Below are 20241 nucleotides of genomic sequence, written 5' to 3'. Positions count from 1 at the left end.
ACTTGCAGAGTAGAGGAGGAATAGTCAGATTGTTGTGGAATGTACCAACCAGAGGAATTTTACATTTTATCTTTATGTTAAATGTGTGTTTTGGTTAGCGGAAGAGGTGTGACGTCAGTCCTGCTGCCCAACCAGCCAGATGGCTTCTGCACATGCCATGGCTCCACCAGAGCAATCTGTCAGCGCCCATCAATGTGGTATTTTGGCTTCACATCTTGCAATGAGAAGAGATGGAGGCGTGCTGTCCATATTAATATGAAGTCAATGATATGATCACTCTAAAATGGATATCTGTATCAATATCCCCAAACTGGTTGTGCTGTGTCAAAGTAAAGGAAAAAGAAGGTTTCATGTTGAAGAAAAGTCTGATCCAGCACAAGTGTGAGTCCATCATCAGTTGTGACAGGTCACCACAAATCTAAGCATCTTAGATTCCATTTTGCTGACATTTACAGCATTTCAGACACACTGTTTGACTTATTGAACACAGTGACTGGCCTGCTGCCCAGCACAAGTTCAACTACAGTTCATGAAATAACAGTCAGTGAAAAAGATCTGCATGTCTCCAGTCTGCATGCTCATCTGGAAGCAAATGAAGCAACAAACTTTTTTTTGTTGCATCGTAAAGAACTAGCCTCTCCTTGTTTAGATTACTCTTAAAAAAGGGGAAGAGTTAAACTCAACAAAAGTATTAACTGGATAAGCACCAAGAGTCAATCCTCCAAAACTAACAGGTTTAAGGTTTTAAATGAAAAAGATAATCGTATTAGAGAGCCAGACATACAAAGAGAGCGGCATTTCACGCTCTTGGATCCCCATAATCACCTAGTGGGCTATCCTAAGGTTCAGGTACAAGGAAGGAGGGAGGGAGCAGGAGGAAAGAAAGAGGGGGTATGATGTTGCCCTCTGAGTCACTATCCTTTCATAGATGGATTTTTCCATCTCTATGGGACTATCATGGCTAAACAAATGCTAAGAAGCAAAACAAATGCTAATCTGTTTCCTGCTGAATACATTCTGTTGAGGCTGTGTCAGCCGTCTGTTTTTCAGAAACAGAAAACAGGCAATTTGGCTGTGCCATTAAACAATCATAGTGTGATTGGCTTTTAAACTGTCTGAACAGCATTTGATTCTGGCAACGAGTCTCACACTGCTGTTCCTGAATGCCATTTCTTATTAAGGACAGCCAGGTTGTTGGCAGTCTGTTCCAGTGGAGAGTATTGAATGAGTGGGCTGCAGCAGCATCTGTCCTGTTGACAAGGCAGCAAGCATGGCTTCATCAAGGGCATTACATCACGAGCAGATGCACCCTGGGTATCATCAATTCCATTCCTCATCAGTCCGTGATACTATGGAGTTGGTTTTCAGGCAGAAAGCACACAGTTGTTACGCATCTCTTTTGAAATCTCTGTACATTATTAGAGCTTGTTGTAATTGCAATGTCCTTTGCTGAATTGTTCCTGCGTAGGCCTGTACAACACATACCTAAAGTGTGTATAACCTTTAATTTAAGGGTCCTTTTCTGCCTACTGTTACACCAACTTTACACAGCATCTGCACCTCTCTGCAGTGGCCCCTCTGCCATTTGTAATTCTCTGTAATAACGATAACAGTGCCAAATGGCAGGGTCTTGTTTTCCGAAAGCTCTTCATTCACCACACTATCCCCAGTCCTCTTTCACAGCTTAATGTATCATCGGCTCCTTGTGTGAGGTAAAATATTCAATTGCTCAGTGCTAATGCAAAGCCTAAGTTGATAGCCTTTTGATAACTACCCATCAGTACTATATATATTCCAGTGATGATGAAAATGTGATTAGTATCGCAGCCCTCGTCTCAAAAACTATTCCATCTTCATGCTTACAGCACTTAACAAACTGATGACATTAGTGCTGCCATTGAGTAGATGTGTAATCTGCAGAATGCATAGATTTAATCCATCAGTTCCTCAAAACCAAGGCTACATCTTTATCTGCTTGTTAAGTCCAAGCTGACTAATGTAGAGGGCAGTAAAAAATAACCCATGCATTGACATTTATGGAGCAAACACAGAATGTTGTTAGCAGATTTAACTGTCCAGTGCAAAGCCTAGACTTTCCAAGACAGTCCAGAGCTGAACCAAACTCCTGTATTAGACATGAGTATCATGTTTCAGACCCACATTTATCAGTGTTTTGTGTGCTAGACAAAACATTTGTAGTGAACTACTCTCTTAACGTCTCAAGCCAAGTCACATTGTTTTATATCTCAACAGTATAATTTACCGGATGAAGGATTTTTGACAGCTTGTGAGCTTAAGTAAGTGGCAACTTGGCTCGCAGCCCCTGAAGCCCCACTGCTGAGCGTTGGAGAGACTCTGAATTTTTAATGTGAAACTGTGTTAAAACAGTGTTTTCGCCAGTTTTAATTACTAGCCCCTCTTGTTTTGTAGTACAAGAGACCTCTGTGGATACTCTGGCTTTTACTTCCCAACCTGAAAACAAGTTGAAAAGCGTAAGATGAGCTAAGCTGACATGAGCGGCAACTTGACTACTAGTCCCTTCTGATGTGCTGCTAAAGAGCTAAAGTAACACAAAGTGAATGTGAGATACTGAGTATTCCCTTCACAGAAGAGGAGACCTCACCAAAGCCATGTGAATGTTGAAGGGTGGCTTTGTCAAGTTTACAACCTGTCATGATGTTGCTCCTGTATTAAATTACAATCAGCTCTGTGTCTTCTCCCCTGATGATTTGAGTAGCGGATATGCCCCAGAAATCTTCCCTTAAAAATTGATTAATGGATTTCTTTCATCAACCAAGTTTTTAATCAGCTCATGATGTTAGCTGGAGACACACACCACACCATACCCATTGGGCGCTGAGCCTGTTGTTTCATTAGTATATACCCTTTAGATTTTAATATAATATGTTTCATGTTCATCTCAATACATTATTCTTCTTAAGGGTTTAAAAATGCAGGTTGTAGAATTGTTGAATGCAAACCTTCATCTAAGCCTTACATTTTTTAGGGCATATAGCTGAAAATATGTCCTCATCCCTTTAGACGAGAACAAGAAAATACTTTTGAGATGAAGAAAAGATGTCGAGAGGGAGAGGAGGCGGAGGTGAGCAGAGAGAAACACAATCCCCCAGTCGCGTCATTCATGCAAAACATGAGCAGGGGTTGGCTGTTAACAGCTACCTTACAGCCACTCTATGGAAGTCCACAGGGAGCCCACTGTAAACAGTGACATTTCTTTGCAGCACCAGCAGCTCTCTGAAACTCATTTCAGTTAATCTTCATTTCATTTTAGTTGGTGTCTAAGGGTGTTTCTTTACCCCGTCTTCTTGGTTCTGGATGGGGTTTGGTGCCGGTGATCTCCCAGAGAGATGGAAACAGGGTTGTTGCTAGGATGACTGGAGAAGAGAGGAGGGAGGGACAGGCTGCTAGGAAGGCGGGTGATCTTGGTTTTGTTGTGGCGGCTCAGAATTTGGGTTCGGGGTCTTTTTTTTGTTTCGTCCTCCCAACTGTCCAAATGGGTTGAGATCCTTGACAAAAATGGGACACGGGTTGTGGGGATAATGGTTTTACCGCCACCTTCTTTTCTCTGTCTCTCCTCCTGTCTTCTCATGTCGTCCCTCTCTTTTCTTTTTTTCCCAGTGATGGCCTCAGCTGCGCAGCTGTGCCGGTGATCCTGCCGCTGCACGTCGGGAAGAAGCAGAGACGCCGTGACAACCGACCTACCTTCCTCTCTCGCTCAACAACAACAACAACAGAAAAAAAGCAGAGAAGGAAAAAAAAAAAAAACACCAGCATAAACAAATGCGACCATGTACAGTGTGGAGGACCTCCTCATCTCTCATGGATACAAGCTGCCCAAGCATACCAACACCCCCTCGTCAACCCCTACTCCAACCCCTGCATCCTTAACCCGACAGGCTCCTTCATCCTCACCGCCATCCTACAGCAAACACCATGAAATCCTGGAGAACATGCCTGGCCCTAGGACAGTGAACGGTTATGAAAGAGGGCCTGGGGTACCCTATGGGAATGGTGGTGGACCCCGGCAGCCTCAAGCATATGTTGGTGGCGGCTGTCCTAACAACAACAATGAACCCAGGGATAGGAGCCAATCCAGGCGGGAGGGCGAGAACCGGAGCCAAATTGACACCCACTCATTGGGAGAGTCGCTGACCTCAGACAGCGGGTAAGACAGTGTCTGCTGGCCCTGTGTGTTCAACTGTCTGCATGCCCTAAACCCCTTTGACCCTCTCTTAACCTATCCTGATCAAGACTGTTCTTATCATTTATTGATAAATGAAAAATCATTCATTATAGTGATGCTTCAACGGAGCAGATTAATGGAATTTAATAACTCATCAAGGAGAGCTGCATGGGGATTCTGTGGCACATCTTAAATGGAACTGCCTCACACTGCCGCTCAGTCCCTCCCGCCATCTCTCTCTGCTGCTTCTGTATTTCCCCTTGTGAGTAACTTTCATCTCTATTCCCCTCTCTCCTCCTCTTCCCAATCAAGTCTTGGGCAAGGGAGGAGGGATAATGTGTGCTGGAGTCTTAATCTGCCACATGGGACCTTGGAGTTGTAATCAAAACAGCTTTGGGCAAACCTATGTGCATCCATTTGAGCATGCCCAGTCTTACGCATGCAGGTTGCCAGGTTTTTCAGGATACCCCCTTCCCCATTCTAAAGACAAAACATTACCCATATGCATAACCTGCTTCCACTGTGTCACAAGAATCATACCTACCATGATGACGTGTGCTCAGCCCATCAATAATACAGAGCTCATATAGGGTTTATTTAAATATGTATATGGAGGAAAGGCTATATATAGACTGGTCTGGAGTTATGTAATTGAAACCCTCTCGGGTAGGGACTGTTAGAGCGTTTGATATTTCCAGAGATATCACCAGGCTGCAGCCAATCTGTTTTATCCTGAAAACAGGATTGTTTGGTCTGCCTATTTGCACCAGTCCTGGGGTTAGTGTGCTGGAACTGAGACAAAGTCAATACAGCTGTTCCCATGTCCACACAATTAGGTGGGCTCATCAGAATTTTTCCCTGTTTCCTTACATTTTGTTTGGCTGACTTTCGTTTTTTTTTTTTTATCCCTAATCCCTTTTTGCCACCAGCCAGTGACTGAGCATCTGAAAATAGTCAGATGACCTTGAGTAATGTCAGCGGTTGTGCTGGTGGTTTTTTCACTTTTCGTTTTTTATTCTTTGAGACAAGTAATCCGCATTTTCATGTCGCTGCTCCGCCACTGTTATCAGAGCATTCTGTTGGGAATGTGGGGATCGCTAAGACATATGTTTTGTGATTTCAGTCTGTTGTTTGTTCATCCTCCTTTTTTTCCCTTTTATCCAAATCCGTTTTGCCTGGCAGCTTTAGTTTAGATAAGGAATGGGCCTATCTTGGCACTCCCATTAGGCAGTGCTACTTAGACCCAATTAGACTAATGATGGTAACTCATCTTACATGAGATGCCCTGAAAATTTTGCCGATTGGCTTGGCTCACCCCCCTCCTCCCCCAACAAACATCTCTGGTCAGTGATGATCATGGATGAAAATGTCAAGGACGCTCAGTGGCCTCAGCCTTGAGGGGGTGTACACATGTGCTTGAGTCTTGTTTGCATTGTCACTCAGTCAGTCATTCTACAAATAGCCTGAAATGATCAGGCTGCATGAAGAGGCCCACTGCATGCTGTTGTAACCCATCAGGCCTGCCATCTAACATCCTCTCAGAGAAATTGCACAAGCTTTGCTAAACACTGGTTTAGTGAAATGCTGCTCATTTCCTCAGATTAGGAGCTTGAATGGAGTGCAAAGAAAGACTGTCAATGAATCGACCTCTAAATTGTTCATCTCTCTTGGAGGACATCCGGGACAAATAGACACAGTGTGTCATTGTGTAATGTGTTCATTTTTCCCCATAGAAAATCACAATTACAAGACACTACATTGCCTCTGACGGTCATCTGTCTCCATCTAGTGGGAGATGCTTTGTTTTCTTTTTGAGTCTATCAACATTGAAGTCCTAACAGTTTTTCCACTTATCCTCTAGATTAGACCTAAGTGTTAGCCCGGAATAAACTTGTTTGAGTAATTGTATTACTGTAATGTTTTGCCCAAACTTCTCTCCTATGTAAAGTTTATCACAATGCATGATCTCAAATTAAATTCACCTGACTATAAATGGAATTCATCAAACGGTTCAAGTGTAATGGGATGTAATTTAGTTTGTACTTCAACACTGGTAATTAAATTACTGAACAGCCATTGCTTTCTTGACCTCCTAGAGTCCATAATGATGCGAAGGGTCTCTTCAGATAGAGCTAAATTGTGGCATGGACTAAAATAAAGACTTTTCTCCAAAAAACATCTGTAAGTGAATGCCCCACCTTGAGCTAATGACTGTTAAATCTTTGGCAACTTACAGAAGAAAATCAACTTAATTATTCAAGTAAAAAGAGGCACACATTTGAGTGGGAGAAGTATGTGGCTCAAAATAGCAGCTTCGTGAAAACACCTGCCAAAAAGCAACTAATAGTAGTGGAATAAAATCAAATTGGATGCAGAGTGAAACATTTAGGGATTTATTTTACTCCAATATCCCGAAGTCATAAAATTAGCTACAGACCAAAGGATCATAAGTTCAGGTTATGTTAAAATAAAGTAGTTTGTATCACACATATAGGCTACACTCCACTGCCTCCTGTCATCACTTTTATGGAGTCTTTGGTTCAGACACCATTCAACTACCTGACAAATACTTCTAGAAGCATACTGACATCTTCATTTGTGTCTCTGCCCTCTAAGGTTCTGTGATGCTACCAGAGGTCCTCAACCGCAGTCCAAGGATGTGGCCTACTGGAGGAGGAAAGGGCAGGACTTCACTGTGCTGCTGGACTATGCAGACTTCAGAGAGTCCCATGGAGGTGGGCAGGTGGGTTATAGCAGACCAGAGGGTCCTCAACAAGCAAGAGGCCAGGAGTTGTCTGCAGAGGATCGGCAGAGGTTAGCTCAGGAGAAGCAGCGCTGGGCAGCGCAGGCCCAGGCTCAGGCGCACGCCCATGCCCAGGTTCAGGCTCAGGCCCAGGCTCAGGCTCGCTCAAGAGAGAGAGAAGCTGCTCTCCATCAGTGGAGGGTGGTAAATGAGAGGAAGTGCCAGAGCCTGGGGACAGACGAGTGGCGTCCAGCTGTTAGTTTTGCCCGCCAGCTGTCACAGAGTGAGGGTGAGCGCTGGGCACAGGAGCAGCAGCGGCTTCATGCCAGGACACCAGAGGGCATGGTAGTCCACCCCAGGACCAAAGCCAAATCTCAGTCCCTGCCTAGGATGGTGCAGCCTGAGAGCCTGCAATATGTGGACATAGCCTCATCTGGTCAGGAGTTTTACAGACGGGTCAATGGCCACCCACTGTCACAACACGACCTTTATAGGGCGCCCCGCTGGCCAGAAAATGGCAGGCCAGCGAGCGCAAACCAACTCTCAATAACACCAAAGCCCCGCTTCACCCGACCCCCCAGACCTCCCTCCTATGAGATGCACCAGCAGATCAGGGGAAGCTGTGAGGTGTTGTCTGGGAGAGACTCTGTGATTTCCCATGCCAGGGACAGAACACCGATTCCCATATCAAGGACAGGTGACCCCCAACTGGACTATTTTGCACAAGACTCCCGACCTCCAGGATACATCCCTCCTCCATCATACAAAAGAGCTCCCTTAATGGGAGGGGGCCGCCGGGGATATGGGGAAATTACTGCTGACTACAGGTAAACGAGTTGTTTTCTTAATGTCTGATATGAAAATGATCAAGGTACGTTTGGATATCTTGATAATAGCTGTGCTTTTAAACTAACACTGTGCATGCATGTGTCAAACTCTTATTTGTTATGAACAAATTCAGCTAGACATCTTCATTAAAAAGTTGAAGTATTAATATGTAACTCTTAATAAAATTAGTCCTGTTTTATTAAGAGCTACATAGCTGAGAAGAATGAAGACAATTCAGTTTTGTTGGAACCCTGCAAAACAACAACATGAAGTCATTCAGGGACATTTTTCATGCAATCACTGTTAGCTGTACCATCTCCAGTCACACAAATACATTTTATGATTTGACCCTATGACTCCTTGACCCCTTAATAGTGTGTGACATGTCACACAGTAAGACTTGAGATGAAGAGTAAGTAAAAGAATGGAATGTGTGGGTTAAGGCCTCTGCCAGATCACAACTGATGTTTTTCCCAAACAATGAGGCCCCTATCTATGAAATATTCCTCGGTTGTATGTCTTATATGTCTCTGATAATGGTTTTCATATTTAAAGTTTTATTTTTGGGGCTTTTTGCCTTATGATACGACAGCTGAAGAGAGACAGGAAATGTGGGGAGCAAAGAGGGGGGAAGACATGCAGTCCATGGTAGAGGTCGGGAGTTGAACCTGCAACCTCTGCAACGAGGACTATAGCCTCTATATGTGGGGTGCTTAGATTGCTAGGCCACCAGCGCCCCTGGTTTTCATATTTATACATTTATTTTTCCAGTGCAATAAGCAATAAGATAAGTTGGGTTACATACTGACACTAAGCGCACATTAAATACAAATTTGCAACTATTTCTATTTCTACAACGTATTAATTGAATGAGATCGGCCACCTTAACCAAGATATTTTTTTCAAGATTATTGAATCCAATTTTTTTTCGCTTTATTTGTTGTTCTGTTAAAGAAATTGTTACTGAAATAGAGAACAATGATGTTGTTTTTCATTTTAGGTATAGAGGGGATGTGTACCAGCAGATACATGTGGCTCCAGATGGATCTCACTGGTTTACCAGACATCCAGCTGGTTCCTGGCCTGATCCCCAGGTTGGGAGGATCATGCCTGGCCAGAAGCAGCTGTACCCAGTTTATACTTCCCAGGAGCACCCCTGTGGAGGAATCCAGTATATCCCCTTTGATGACCCCCGCATCCGCCATATTTCCTCAGCCCTGGGTGGCAACTCCCTGACGGACGCTGACAAGATCCGCCACATCCGCAATGAGCTTCCCAGTGTCACCGTGTCGGAGCCCACATCTGACGACAGTGCCTTCTTGCCCCCACCTTTGGGGCCTTTCATTGCTGCCAAACTGGCTGATGATGCTAACAAGACGTCTTCTAGCGACTTTGACAATGACAGGTGGCACAGTGATTTGCACAAAGAGACTGTAGATAACTTCCCAGCAACTGACCAAAACTGCAACACAAGATATCCCAAAAACCAACGTCCTCCTTCATCTCCATCTTCAGCCTTCCATGCCCCGGTAACAAGGAGCTCTTCTAACCTGGGGTCAAGCTCAGACACTATCACCCATGTGAAGAAAATTGCCCCCGATTCAGTGCCAGAAATCAACAGGAATACTAAGAGAAGAGTGAGTGAGACCATCTTCTGCCTTGTGTCTGTCCCTGTCCACACACCAACTATTCTTCACAAAGACTCTGCAGATCAGAACAACAATGAGATGGGATCAAACCTGACTGTCGCCCACACAAACACTTTTGCTGTAGGCCTCAGAGAGAGCCCGAATATTCGGAGCAAATCAGTAAATGAGATGCCCATTCAACCCCACTATTCTCACTATCACACCAGCAGTACATCCTTAATGAGGAACTATAAGAGGGCTCCTCTAAGGAAGGAGATAATAGATGCCTGGGCACTTCAAGCTAGGGAAGACAAAGAGCTGTGCTACTCTGGGTCCTGGCCTGGAAACCAGTACCGTAATCAGGAAACCCAGACTGGCTCACCTCTGTCAGTGGTGAAAAGTCCAGAACCCCAGAGTCCTCCTGGTGGACAAGGGCCTGTTCAGTCCATCTCAGACCCACATATGGAAAGTTGTGTTGGGACAGACAGTAGCTCCAATTATGGCTACCCCATGGCAGGCCAGAAAAACCTTAATCTCTCTAGCAACAGCGCCTTTTCTCGTCTCAGCCCAACACAATCGTCATCACATCAACCCTCACCCTCACCACAAGAACCATCTTCTCCATCAAAGGCCCAAGATCTGGGGGATCAGCAGCCATCATCTCCCAGGAAGAGCAACTCCAGTCCAGAGAGTTCAGAGCAAGTGACTTTTGGGCAGTTTCTCTTGAAGCCAGTGAACCGACGACCCTATGATGCCATTGGTGAACTGGAAAGCATTAACAAGGAGATGGAAGATACCATCAGCAAGAGACCTAACGGTGGTCTCTGTATTGATGGTAGGATGAATAAGAGATCAGACCAGTGTAAATCAGGAGCTCTTTTCACTGCTGGTCCAGAACCAGGCAGGGAAGCAATCAGTCTTCCACCAATGCACACAGAGAACCCCACCAGTATAAAAGTTAGATCAAAGTCCTTGGCTTCCACCGCTGATCTAGACTTCATGGACATAAAGAGTTCTTTCTCCAGGTCACAGCCCAACAACATACCACCAACGAATGAGCAATCCAATCTCCAAAATCCAGACCTCAAAGACAGTGTCCACCTGCCTTCACTAAGCCCACACAATGAGTCAAACCGTCTCTATAGACAAGACATCCCAGTTCCTCAAGAGTCCTTGCTGAGAGATGTGGGATTAACTGTCTACACAGAGACTCCTGGTGGTCCTGGGGAGCCAATAAAGCGTTCACTCTCAGTTCCTTCTCCACTTGATCATAAGGAGATAAGTCAGTCAGTACAGCTCTCATGGGAAAGCAGGACAGCACTTGTTAAAAATAGTAGTAGCCCTGAGCACAATTCAAATAAGGAACATCAAGCTGAGGTTGAGACTGAGAGAAAGACTAAATCAGAGAGTGTTTCTCCAATCAGGGAAGAGGTGGATTTGAGTATATGTAGAACCAGAAGTGAAAGCAGCAGATCACCCAAGAAAGAGGGTTCATCTCATATCAGCAGACTTACCAGGGAGGTTTCTTTTATGCATGAGAATGATGATGGTGATGGGAAATATGCTATCTCTGAGCCTCTGACCTATAAGAATGAGTCAACCATAACTGACAAGCACTTGGAGAACTTGCTGATTCAGGAGAAAGCCAATTCTTTACCTGCAGAGGACCTCAGCAACCTGTATGAAGTCAAATGTGCGCAAGGTATCCCTGAAAATGAGTCCATTGAGCAGAGGGCTGCCCGAATCCTGGGTATAGCTGTTCCAGTGGAAGCCTTGGGGGTGGCTGACAAAGAGTCAGAGGACAACCAGAGTGATGAGGATACCACTGTAAATGAGAGACTGCAAAGTGAAGAAGAAGAGACACAGAAGGTGATGGAAGAGTGTGCGCAAGTCAAAGAGGAGTCCCTGATTGACCAGGGAGCAGAGAGAGAGGAGGTCAAGGAGACAGAATTAGATGAGGCCCTTGCAGAAGCAGACAGACAAAAGCACAGCAGCAACCACAGTGATAGTGCAGACAATGAGGACATTGAAGGTCAATCCCTTGTGGTACTGGACATGCCCGAGTTTCCACCAAGTAAGCTCACCCTGTCCCTGCCTGTCTCCCCTGATGGGAAGCTGACACTTAGCATATGTAATGTGGAAAAAAAGGGGCAAAGTGGAACATGCAAACTAATTGAATCCCTGCAAGATAAGCTAAGCTCTTCCTCTTCATCTGCTACATCTCAGGGCAGGTCAACCCCAGAAAGAATGGCCCGTATGAAAGAGCTGAACTCAGTATCTCGAATTAGACGCCTTAGCCTCAAGGGTTTAGAGTCCGAGGAGAGGGAAAGTGAAGTCCAAGAGGAGACAAAGAAGGAAGATGTGGAGAAACTGGAACAGGAGGGTGGTCAGAAACTAGAGGAAGAACAAATGAAGGAAGTGAAAAATCAAGGTGAAAATGAAAATGCACATGAAACATTACATGAGGTATCATGTGAACCTGAAGATTGTAAACCTAAAGAGGAAGCCAATGATAAGACAACTGAGGAAGAGCGAAGACAAGAAGGAGACACAGAGGAGATGAATGTTGAGATTGCACTAAGAGAAGACAATGAAACAAGTAAAGACAAAGATACTGAATCAGAAGCAGTAGCAGATGGGAGTAAAGAAGTAGACATTGAATTAAAAGCTGAAGGTGAAGAGAACAAAGAAGAAGAAGATGTTGAATTAAAAACAGAAAATGAAGGGAGTAAAGAAGTAGAGATTGCATTCAAAACAGAAGAGCCAGAGAAAGAGGTGGAGCTAAAAATTGTGGAGGATGACAAGAAAGAAAAGCCTTTGGTGGAGGTGACAGAGGAACAAAGTACAGCAACAGTCAGTAAAGCCAGCACCACACAAGGTGCAGGAAGGAAAAAAGCGCCCAAACCAAAGCAGCGAACCAGGCTTCAGAAGCCTCCTCTGCTTCCTAAACCCCGCAGTGTTCCTAAGAGAGAAATAACGCTGCCACTCAGCTTCAGCACTGGGACCTGTGGCCCCTCGAATATGGAGGATGAAGAGATGCTCTCTGTCTCAGGTGGGTGCAGAGGATTTTTTTTTGCAGCTTAAAAGTACAATACAATATTCTTCAAAGAAAATTGTTTGGTTAATAACTGTTGTTATGGGGTTTTGACCAATCAGAGTCAAGTATATAACACAGCTGGGTGATAAGCAAGAAAGCTAGGTAATAAGAGATAAGGTTTGTAGAATTTTGTCAGTCAAATAGGATATTGTTCATACAAAGCTTTGATTTTTTTGTTTCTTTTTTTTGTTAGACCAGTGGCTCACAAAATTCTTATATCCTGTTCTCTGCTCCATACACATTCACCAGCTGTTAACTGGCCCGTGTTTAGTCATCAGACATTTAAAGCAGCTGGCATACCAGCATATGACACCTATGAGTGTTTTATAGGAAATCCGTTTTCAACAGGGAACTGCAAATGCTGTGTTATGTTAGGTGTATGTTTGATTCCATCAATCAGAACTTGGAACAAATTTTCCATTCTTCTGTGGACTCTGGGAAAGTTGAGGATGTACACTGCAATTCTGTATAAAAAGATTGCTCCATAGAGTAACTACTGGAAAGCAACTTCACAGACTACCTTTTTTGTCCACCTTTTGTAGGGTTAACAATATAATTCAAACTTGATGGTGTTGACTCGTCTTTTCTCTCTCTTTTCTCATCAGACTCCTACGACCCCAGTCGAGTGGAAAGAGTGTGACCTCTGACTCTGCCTTCACCACTGTGGAAATCTGTCTTTTCTCAAGTTAACAGCTTTTTTCCAACAACAAAGGCTTTCATCTCATCTCACGGCTTACTCAGCTGTGACCCCCTCCAGTATTGTTACGCATTATTTCTCACAGAACTGACTGTTCTGGTGCTGCGAGAGCATTGTTATAGCCAAATAAAGGCACCTGCTGGTGCCAATTCTCCAGGCCTTTTCAACCTCAACATCCTCGTCCTTCCATTTTCCCTCCACCTCTCACGGAGTTTATTTGCTCAACAAATGGACAGCCTCCTGTTGAAGTTGTCTTATTATGCTTTTGGAGAAATGCATGTCATTATTCCCGTCTGCACTTGGGCTCCATCTTGAGCTTGGGTGTTGAAATATGAATGTAAAATTGCTTCTGCTTCACAAACAAAAGTAATGTAACACAAAAAAATAAGACAACAGTATTGCATTACAATCAGTATTAACCTACACCAAATGTAAATAAGAAAGAGTTATAAAATTTTATTAAGAATATAAAAAACAATTTAAAACATTTAATTGCTGAAGAAATGTATATTTTCTTATATGTTAAGAAAAGACTAGATTTTTTGGAAGTGTAGTCTTTGGGTGTATTACTAATAATAAAACCCTGTGCTCTTTATTCTTATACTTGTGTGATAGAGAATGTACTCTGAGAGCCTGGATGCAATGAGAAACACTGTGGTCTGTGAATAGTTTCACTAAAGAGCAATATAGTCGTCGTATGTGGGATGTTTGTGACATGATTCAAGTAGTAAGTCTCCATTTCACGGAGCTCATCGCATTTAAACGTCTGCTTTAAAGCTCTACCTTTGGTACAAGTGTTGGATTTGCACTGCTGAGATTATTGGCTTTATGTTACCAGTGAGCACCCTAATAATCTCTTCAAATACTCAGAGATTACACTCGGAGGATTCATGTTCACACCCTCCCCGTTCTCCGGTGCTGTCACTCTCGGCATTAGCAATCACAACGTGTATCAGAAATGTCTGATGGAAGTGTAATTTTTGTTAGTCCTCATACTCTAAAAGAAGAGAATCTATCATTTGTGGCATTAACCGGAGTCTGTATTTAACCGTGAAGTTTTTTTCTTTGGTCACATTCTAGTTTATGTGTGATTTCTGAAGTGCTTTTTTGCAGGAAACGATAGATGTAGCTATATTGATCGCAGTGTGCCTTGTACACACTGTTTCTATGGAGAACTTCACTTGTGTTGAACACATTCAATATTGTTGGTTTAGGTTTACAAATCCTAATTTGAACTGGACATCAGTATTTCATCTTATGTGAAAGCAGTAACATTTAAAATTGTTCTGGCAATAATAATATAGTTTAGTTGGAGAAGCTTAGTGTTGATTCTGTAAAGAGCATTTCTGTGAAGATACTTATCAGAATATCTGAACATGTTTAGTAGTTTAATGTTGACATATCAGTGCTTTATAAGTTGTGGGCATAACTGGTAATTGGTTTACACTCACTTTACTTATAGGGTAGCAATACAAGTTAAAACATACCAAACCAAACTTTATGCTATGCATCTGGACATCTACATTTACTGGGTTTAACACCAAATTCAAAGCTAAAACTGCAACATTTGTATGCTTTTAAAACCCTGTCACTCTTAGATCCAGCTGTATTAGATGTTGAACCTGTTGGATCTGGTGTTGGACTTGCATGGGAGTGTCTCTGACTGGAGTTCATCAGTGCAAGGTTTTGTCTTTGTCCTGTTACCAGCCCAGTACCCGTACCTCTGTGTTCCAGGTAATTATGGTGTTATCTGGTCATTCTCGTAGGTCTTTTTGTACTGCAAGTTATTTGTAACATGATATAGACTATTGGTGCACATCTTGCTTTGATATTTTCTATTTTCATACAGAAGTATGTACAGCTTCTTTTGTATGCGCAGCATCTTTTTTTTCCTTTTTTTTTTTTTGGTGCATGAAATGCGTAAGAAGTCACAGAGAGGTGTATTTGCATATAATTGCATTTGGTACTATATAGTCTATCCAATAAACAACTGTTATATTTCATATAATGTATATTTTATTTTCAAAAAGTTATGCTACATATTTAAAAAGGTATTTTTAGATTATTGTGAAAAGGGAACTGTTTGTGAAGGCACAATATTTGTCTATATATGACCATTAAAAATGATCAGACATGGAGACAAATGTGTGCTAATGTACAGTGCTGCAGAGTATTCATAAATAAAAGTCTTTGCATGAAACACATTGTCTCTGATTTTTTACATTCATTAATATAGTGTTGACATGAAGCCTGTTTTGGGTGGTTGTCAGCAGTATACTCTGTCCATTGGCTTTAAATCAGAGCAACTTGACATCAACCATTAGATGGTAGATAATCATTGTAATGTGAAGAAGATTACCACAACACTTTTTTGGGGGAAGTTTTACATTTTTGTTTATGCCAGAAGTGACAGTATTTGGATTAGAGTGGATACTAAATGTGACTCTGTTATGATTGGAACATCACGTGGTGGTAACTTGTCACTTGCCATGTTGTTGGACTGTGCTTATAGAGAGCCACTATTACAAATACCTGTCAGTATCATCTAATCCCATTCGCATAGCACTGACTGTGCAACTAGGAGCAATATATTACCAAAGGACACTTTGACATGTCGACCTCTAAAGCTAGGATCGAACCATCAACCTTCTGATTAGGAAAATATAAACTTTACCACTGAGCCACAGTCACCTCAAATACAAGAATACAAGAATACAAGAATACAAGATATTATATGATACGCAAGCTTCTTTATGGGACTGCACTATTAACTAAATTATTTTCAAAAGCCAAGTCTAACATCCAGATCGCAGATAAAAAAGGTGGTGTAGTGCAGCAGGGATGCCCTTGCTTTTGAATACCATTCTCCAGGTGTAAAAAGGTTGGTACACATTTGAACATGGTAATAAAATGTTGATTACAAATATTATATCTTTTAACAAGAGAAGCTGTACAATAACTGTCTAAATTACAGATAGGTGTTAGATAAATAGGCTAAATTATGACTGACATCAGCAACCATATGCCCTTAGAGGTATATTGGAGTTTGAAAGTGAGAAAGTATTTTAAGGCCAGCTCTCAGTACTGGGACACATCATGGTTATTTACAGTTTAAAGGCCCCTTATCCAGCTATGTCAGTCTATCACATCAGTCTGCTCAACACTACATCTGAGCCTTGAAAGAGAAAAATGATCACAAAAACACTCCCTGAGGACAGGGTACAGCCATAAACTCTACGTGCTCTACCTCTGTCCCATGCAGCACTTTAATAAAATAAAGTCACAAAATCCACTTTACCTTAAGTGACCTACATGAGAAAAAGAATTGCTGTGTATCATGGTCTGTATCAAATCAGGGCATAAATTAATCCTTATAGAGGGGTTTTAAAGGAAATTAGGATTCAAGTCATTGGACCTTGAAAAGGCAGCTGACAGGACTTTTCTGTGGCTCCTGGCTGTAGTCCAGCACATCAACTGCATCAGAATATGAATCATGGCTTTGAATGGCTTGATGCTGACGCTCGACCTTTGATTTAGCTCTTAGTTTGCATTGAGGCATGATTTAGCTCTGCAGCTATATTTCACAGAGAAGTCAACATGAATATATTGGCGAATGCCTCCTAATTAAGTAGCTTACTTACATTTACGGCCTCAGCTGCACCTTATTACATCAAACATCGATTTGAAGTCATTGCTGAGCTATGCTCTTTTGTTTATTGCAGATTTTATTGTTGATTGCACTGGTTTTTTAATGCCTGTGCTTTGTTTGCTATCGTATTTTTGAACTTATGTGATATAGGTGACCTTGACTGCCATAAAAGATGCCATTGCATAAAATAAATCTTAATATCATTAAAGTTATCATTACTGCCGTTTCTCAATACCAACTAATTTGTACAAGTACAGTCTACAGTGCATATTTCTTCCCAAGCTATGCATTGTGTACTTTATTGTTGACCTTTGTTGAAAAGATGCAAGTTAACTTAGTTGTAGGAGATACATTTTTAATTTACTTCTTAACATTAGAGTAATGATTATGGTGCTCAACTTGCATGGAAGCAGATGGAGAGTATGAGCTTGCTGCCCTCTTCTGGCCAAAAGAAGTACTGTTGCAGAAAGTCGCATTAAACCCAGTCCAATTTCGTCTCAGAAGTATTTCTGCATTGGAAAAAGCAATGGAAAAAAAAACATTTATTGTAATTCTAATACTAAAGATGAAACTGCTGGCGACAGGTTAAACTGTTATAACTTTGATACTTATAAATTAGAGTCGGATGAAACTTCCGGACATTAGTTCACGGAGTTCAGATTCAGTGTCTTCACTATGAGTCATGATAACAGGAGGGAAACTGACGGTAAGTGGGACTTTGCTCACTCTTACAGTCCATATTTCTAATAGCATCATGTATGACTTTCTGCTGGTTTTAGATCTGTTAGTTATCGGACCTTCATTTAATTTGTGAGAGAAAAGAGCTCAAAAAGTGTCTTGAAATTTCCTTTTGAGATTATAACGTGTGTAGGCCTAATTAATAAACAATTAGGCCTACCACGTTCGATGAAAAAAAATATTATTTTGGAATGAGGGGGTAAATGGAAATGTTGAGAAATCAATGTTTTTATTATCTCACGAAAGCTTGTGACGTAAAGCGAATGCAGATTTGGTTTTGTCATAAAACGCGAACGTGCATATCAGCTGCGATGGTGGTATAGTGGTAAGCATAGCTGCCTTCCAAGCAGTTGACCCGGGTTCGATTCCCGGCCATCGCAAAATCTTTAAATTTATAAAACAGAATGATTAAGTCACGTGTGCACGATATGAATCTGCGTGATTGCACAGTTTCCCACCCCATAAACGTGGCAATGTGTCATCAATTGCAAGCGCCACATCAACTTCCGAAAAACCTGAACTCTCATTTCCTCCTATATCTGTTGTCCCAGATCTTACGTTTTTTAAAGCATAACCTTTAAATTTGAAACACGTCTACAGCAGGATCAATTACCCTGAAGGAGAAATTTAAAATCTCAAACGCGCATCTTCACGCTCAGATTTACGCACATGAGGGCTCTGCATAAGTTGAGAATGTCAGAAAAAGCTACCTCTCCTCTACCTCCATGAATCCACAGCGTTTCTGCTCAGCAGTTGCTAGATATGACACAGTGTCACTGCAACGCATTCACAATGCATCATTAACCTAAAGAGGGAAGATGTGTGTCATGATGTTTCGACTGATATGTTAAATATGAAGCGGATGGGTTAACAAACCTGGAAAACATCGGATCAAGTTGCATTACATTGCGAGCGCAGATTGCAAAAAGTCATCTGCGATGGCCGGGAATCGAACCCGGGTCAACTGCTTGGAAGGCAGCTATGCTCACCACTATACCACCATCGCCATATGCAGCTAGGGATTCACGTAGATACCGATTTCGGCTGTATGGAATATAACAGGGAAGAGGAAGGACAGGTACATTCGCTGGAGAAGAAAGGGAGGGAAACATCCTTTACTAACAGTAAGTATGAACAGATACACAAGCAGGGGGGAGAAATGGACAGATATAATGACGAAATCTCCTTGCTGCTTCCTAACAGACCTTTTTGTTGCATGATGTTTTATCAGTTTGTCTATTGTTAAAAAAGCAGTAATACAATTAATTGCACGTTTTTGTAATCTGAAAAGTTTCTTTTCTTTGTTTTTGTAATTAGTATTTTATTGATTTTTACATAGGACTTATCACATTTGGGTGAAAAACATTTTTTTTTTTACATGAAACACTATATATATATATATATATATATATATATATATAAATGGACTGATAAATAAAAAGAAACACGTTTAGCCAATAATAATTGAAACCAAAGCTCAAAGTAAAAAAAAAAGAAAAAAAAACAGAAAAAAGAAAAAAAAAGAAAACAAAAACAGAAAAAAAAAACATGCACCAAGATGTACTCCAATGTAATAGCAGCAGTACAATTCTATACAATATGTGTGCCTTAGTTCAAGCTCGATCCACATTACCAGTGAATTTCAAATAGTCTCCCCACTTTGCCACATATTTCTTCACCATATCCTGACAGCTGAACGAAATCTGTTCGAAATCATATTTATTTATTTGTTTATTTCAACAGGGACAGTGTACAGCCATTTAGTTGTACCAGATTTAGCTTGCATCTAATTTACATCTGTAGTCCCTGGGCAGGAGACAGAGGCGATGCCTCTGTTAAAAACAAATAATACATCATTTAAACAGCTACACAATAATACATAACTACTATAAAACAACAGGGATACATTTACATCAAAAAATATCAACACAATGATAAAATATAAATAGCTAAAAGCCTTTTTGCAGATTACAGGTTACCAAAAATATTGTGGCTTTTCTCTGGTGAACATAACTGGGCCCGGAATTTAATAACATCAGATTTTGGTCTCTTCCTGATAGTTTGTCAGGAGGAGACTATAATCTGACACCAACTGACATCCTCTTGTCAGATTATTTGCCTTTTTCTTAAAAGTCTCTGACTTCTGATGCAGCTACTTTCAGTACAAAGCCCCTCAGAGGACAGAAATTGATGCTGCACAAGTGTCATAGTTCCTGAAGTTGTGATAGTGAGGGGCATTCGTGTAGAAACAGGTTGTGATTCTCTGTGTGTGAGAGCTTTTCCAGCTCAGCATCTTTCCTCTCAGCTCTGTGATCTCCTGCTCCAGCTTCCCCTGAAGCTCTTTCCCTCGCCCCACTTCAGTTTTCTGCTGGGATCTGACCTGCATTTTTATATTAAGTTGTCTTTCCTTAATTAGACAGATCAGCTCATCGCAGATCTTCCCACTTCCCACCATTGCTTCATCAGCAGAATGATTGAATGCCTCAATTCCCTGCTGACGCCCTTTAATATCGTTCTCACTCTTTTGGATCTTCCAGCAGAGTGAGAACCGTTTTATGCTGCATTATTTGTCGACTCATCTCAAGCTCTATCTGACTCTCAGTCCTCTCTGCTACAGATGAGACTGTCATGGCCTTTGTGTTCATCAACAGAGTACA

General features: G+C 41.9%; 1 protein-coding gene and 2 non-coding genes across 4 annotated transcripts in view; 2 read left to right on the top strand and 1 right to left on the bottom strand.

Moving 5' to 3' along the window:
* Positions 1-15397, top strand: part of jcada (junctional cadherin 5 associated a) — a 30124-nt gene extending 14727 nt beyond the window's left edge. Inside the window, exons 2-5 of one of the 2 annotated variants that reach the window (XM_034706627.1) lie at positions 3640-4186; positions 6821-7774; positions 8776-12455; positions 13106-15397. In XM_034706627.1, the coding sequence (XP_034562518.1) occupies positions 3810-4186; positions 6821-7774; positions 8776-12455; positions 13106-13140 (5046 nt within the window). In that variant the 5' untranslated portion in view covers positions 3640-3809 and the 3' untranslated portion in view covers positions 13141-15397. The remainder of the gene's footprint in view (positions 1-3639; positions 4187-6820; positions 7775-8775; positions 12456-13105) is intronic. The other variant, XM_034706629.1, reaches the window with a different exon arrangement.
* Positions 15398-17892: 2495 nt separating this feature from the next.
* trnag-ucc lies at positions 17893-17964 on the top strand. The gene has a single exon. It is a non-coding gene; the product is annotated as a tRNA-Gly (tRNA).
* Positions 17965-18518: 554 nt separating this feature from the next.
* Positions 18519-18590, bottom strand: trnag-ucc. Its single transcript has one exon. It is a non-coding gene; the product is annotated as a tRNA-Gly (tRNA).
* Positions 18591-20241: the final 1651 nt, after the last annotated feature.

Source organism: Notolabrus celidotus, chromosome 17 (genome assembly GCF_009762535.1).
Source record: "Notolabrus celidotus isolate fNotCel1 chromosome 17, fNotCel1.pri, whole genome shotgun sequence".
Taxonomy (NCBI): Eukaryota; Metazoa; Chordata; class Actinopteri; order Labriformes; family Labridae; genus Notolabrus; species Notolabrus celidotus.
The sequence above is the reverse complement of the archived record's forward strand: the minus strand, read 5'-3'. Positions and strand labels throughout refer to the sequence as shown.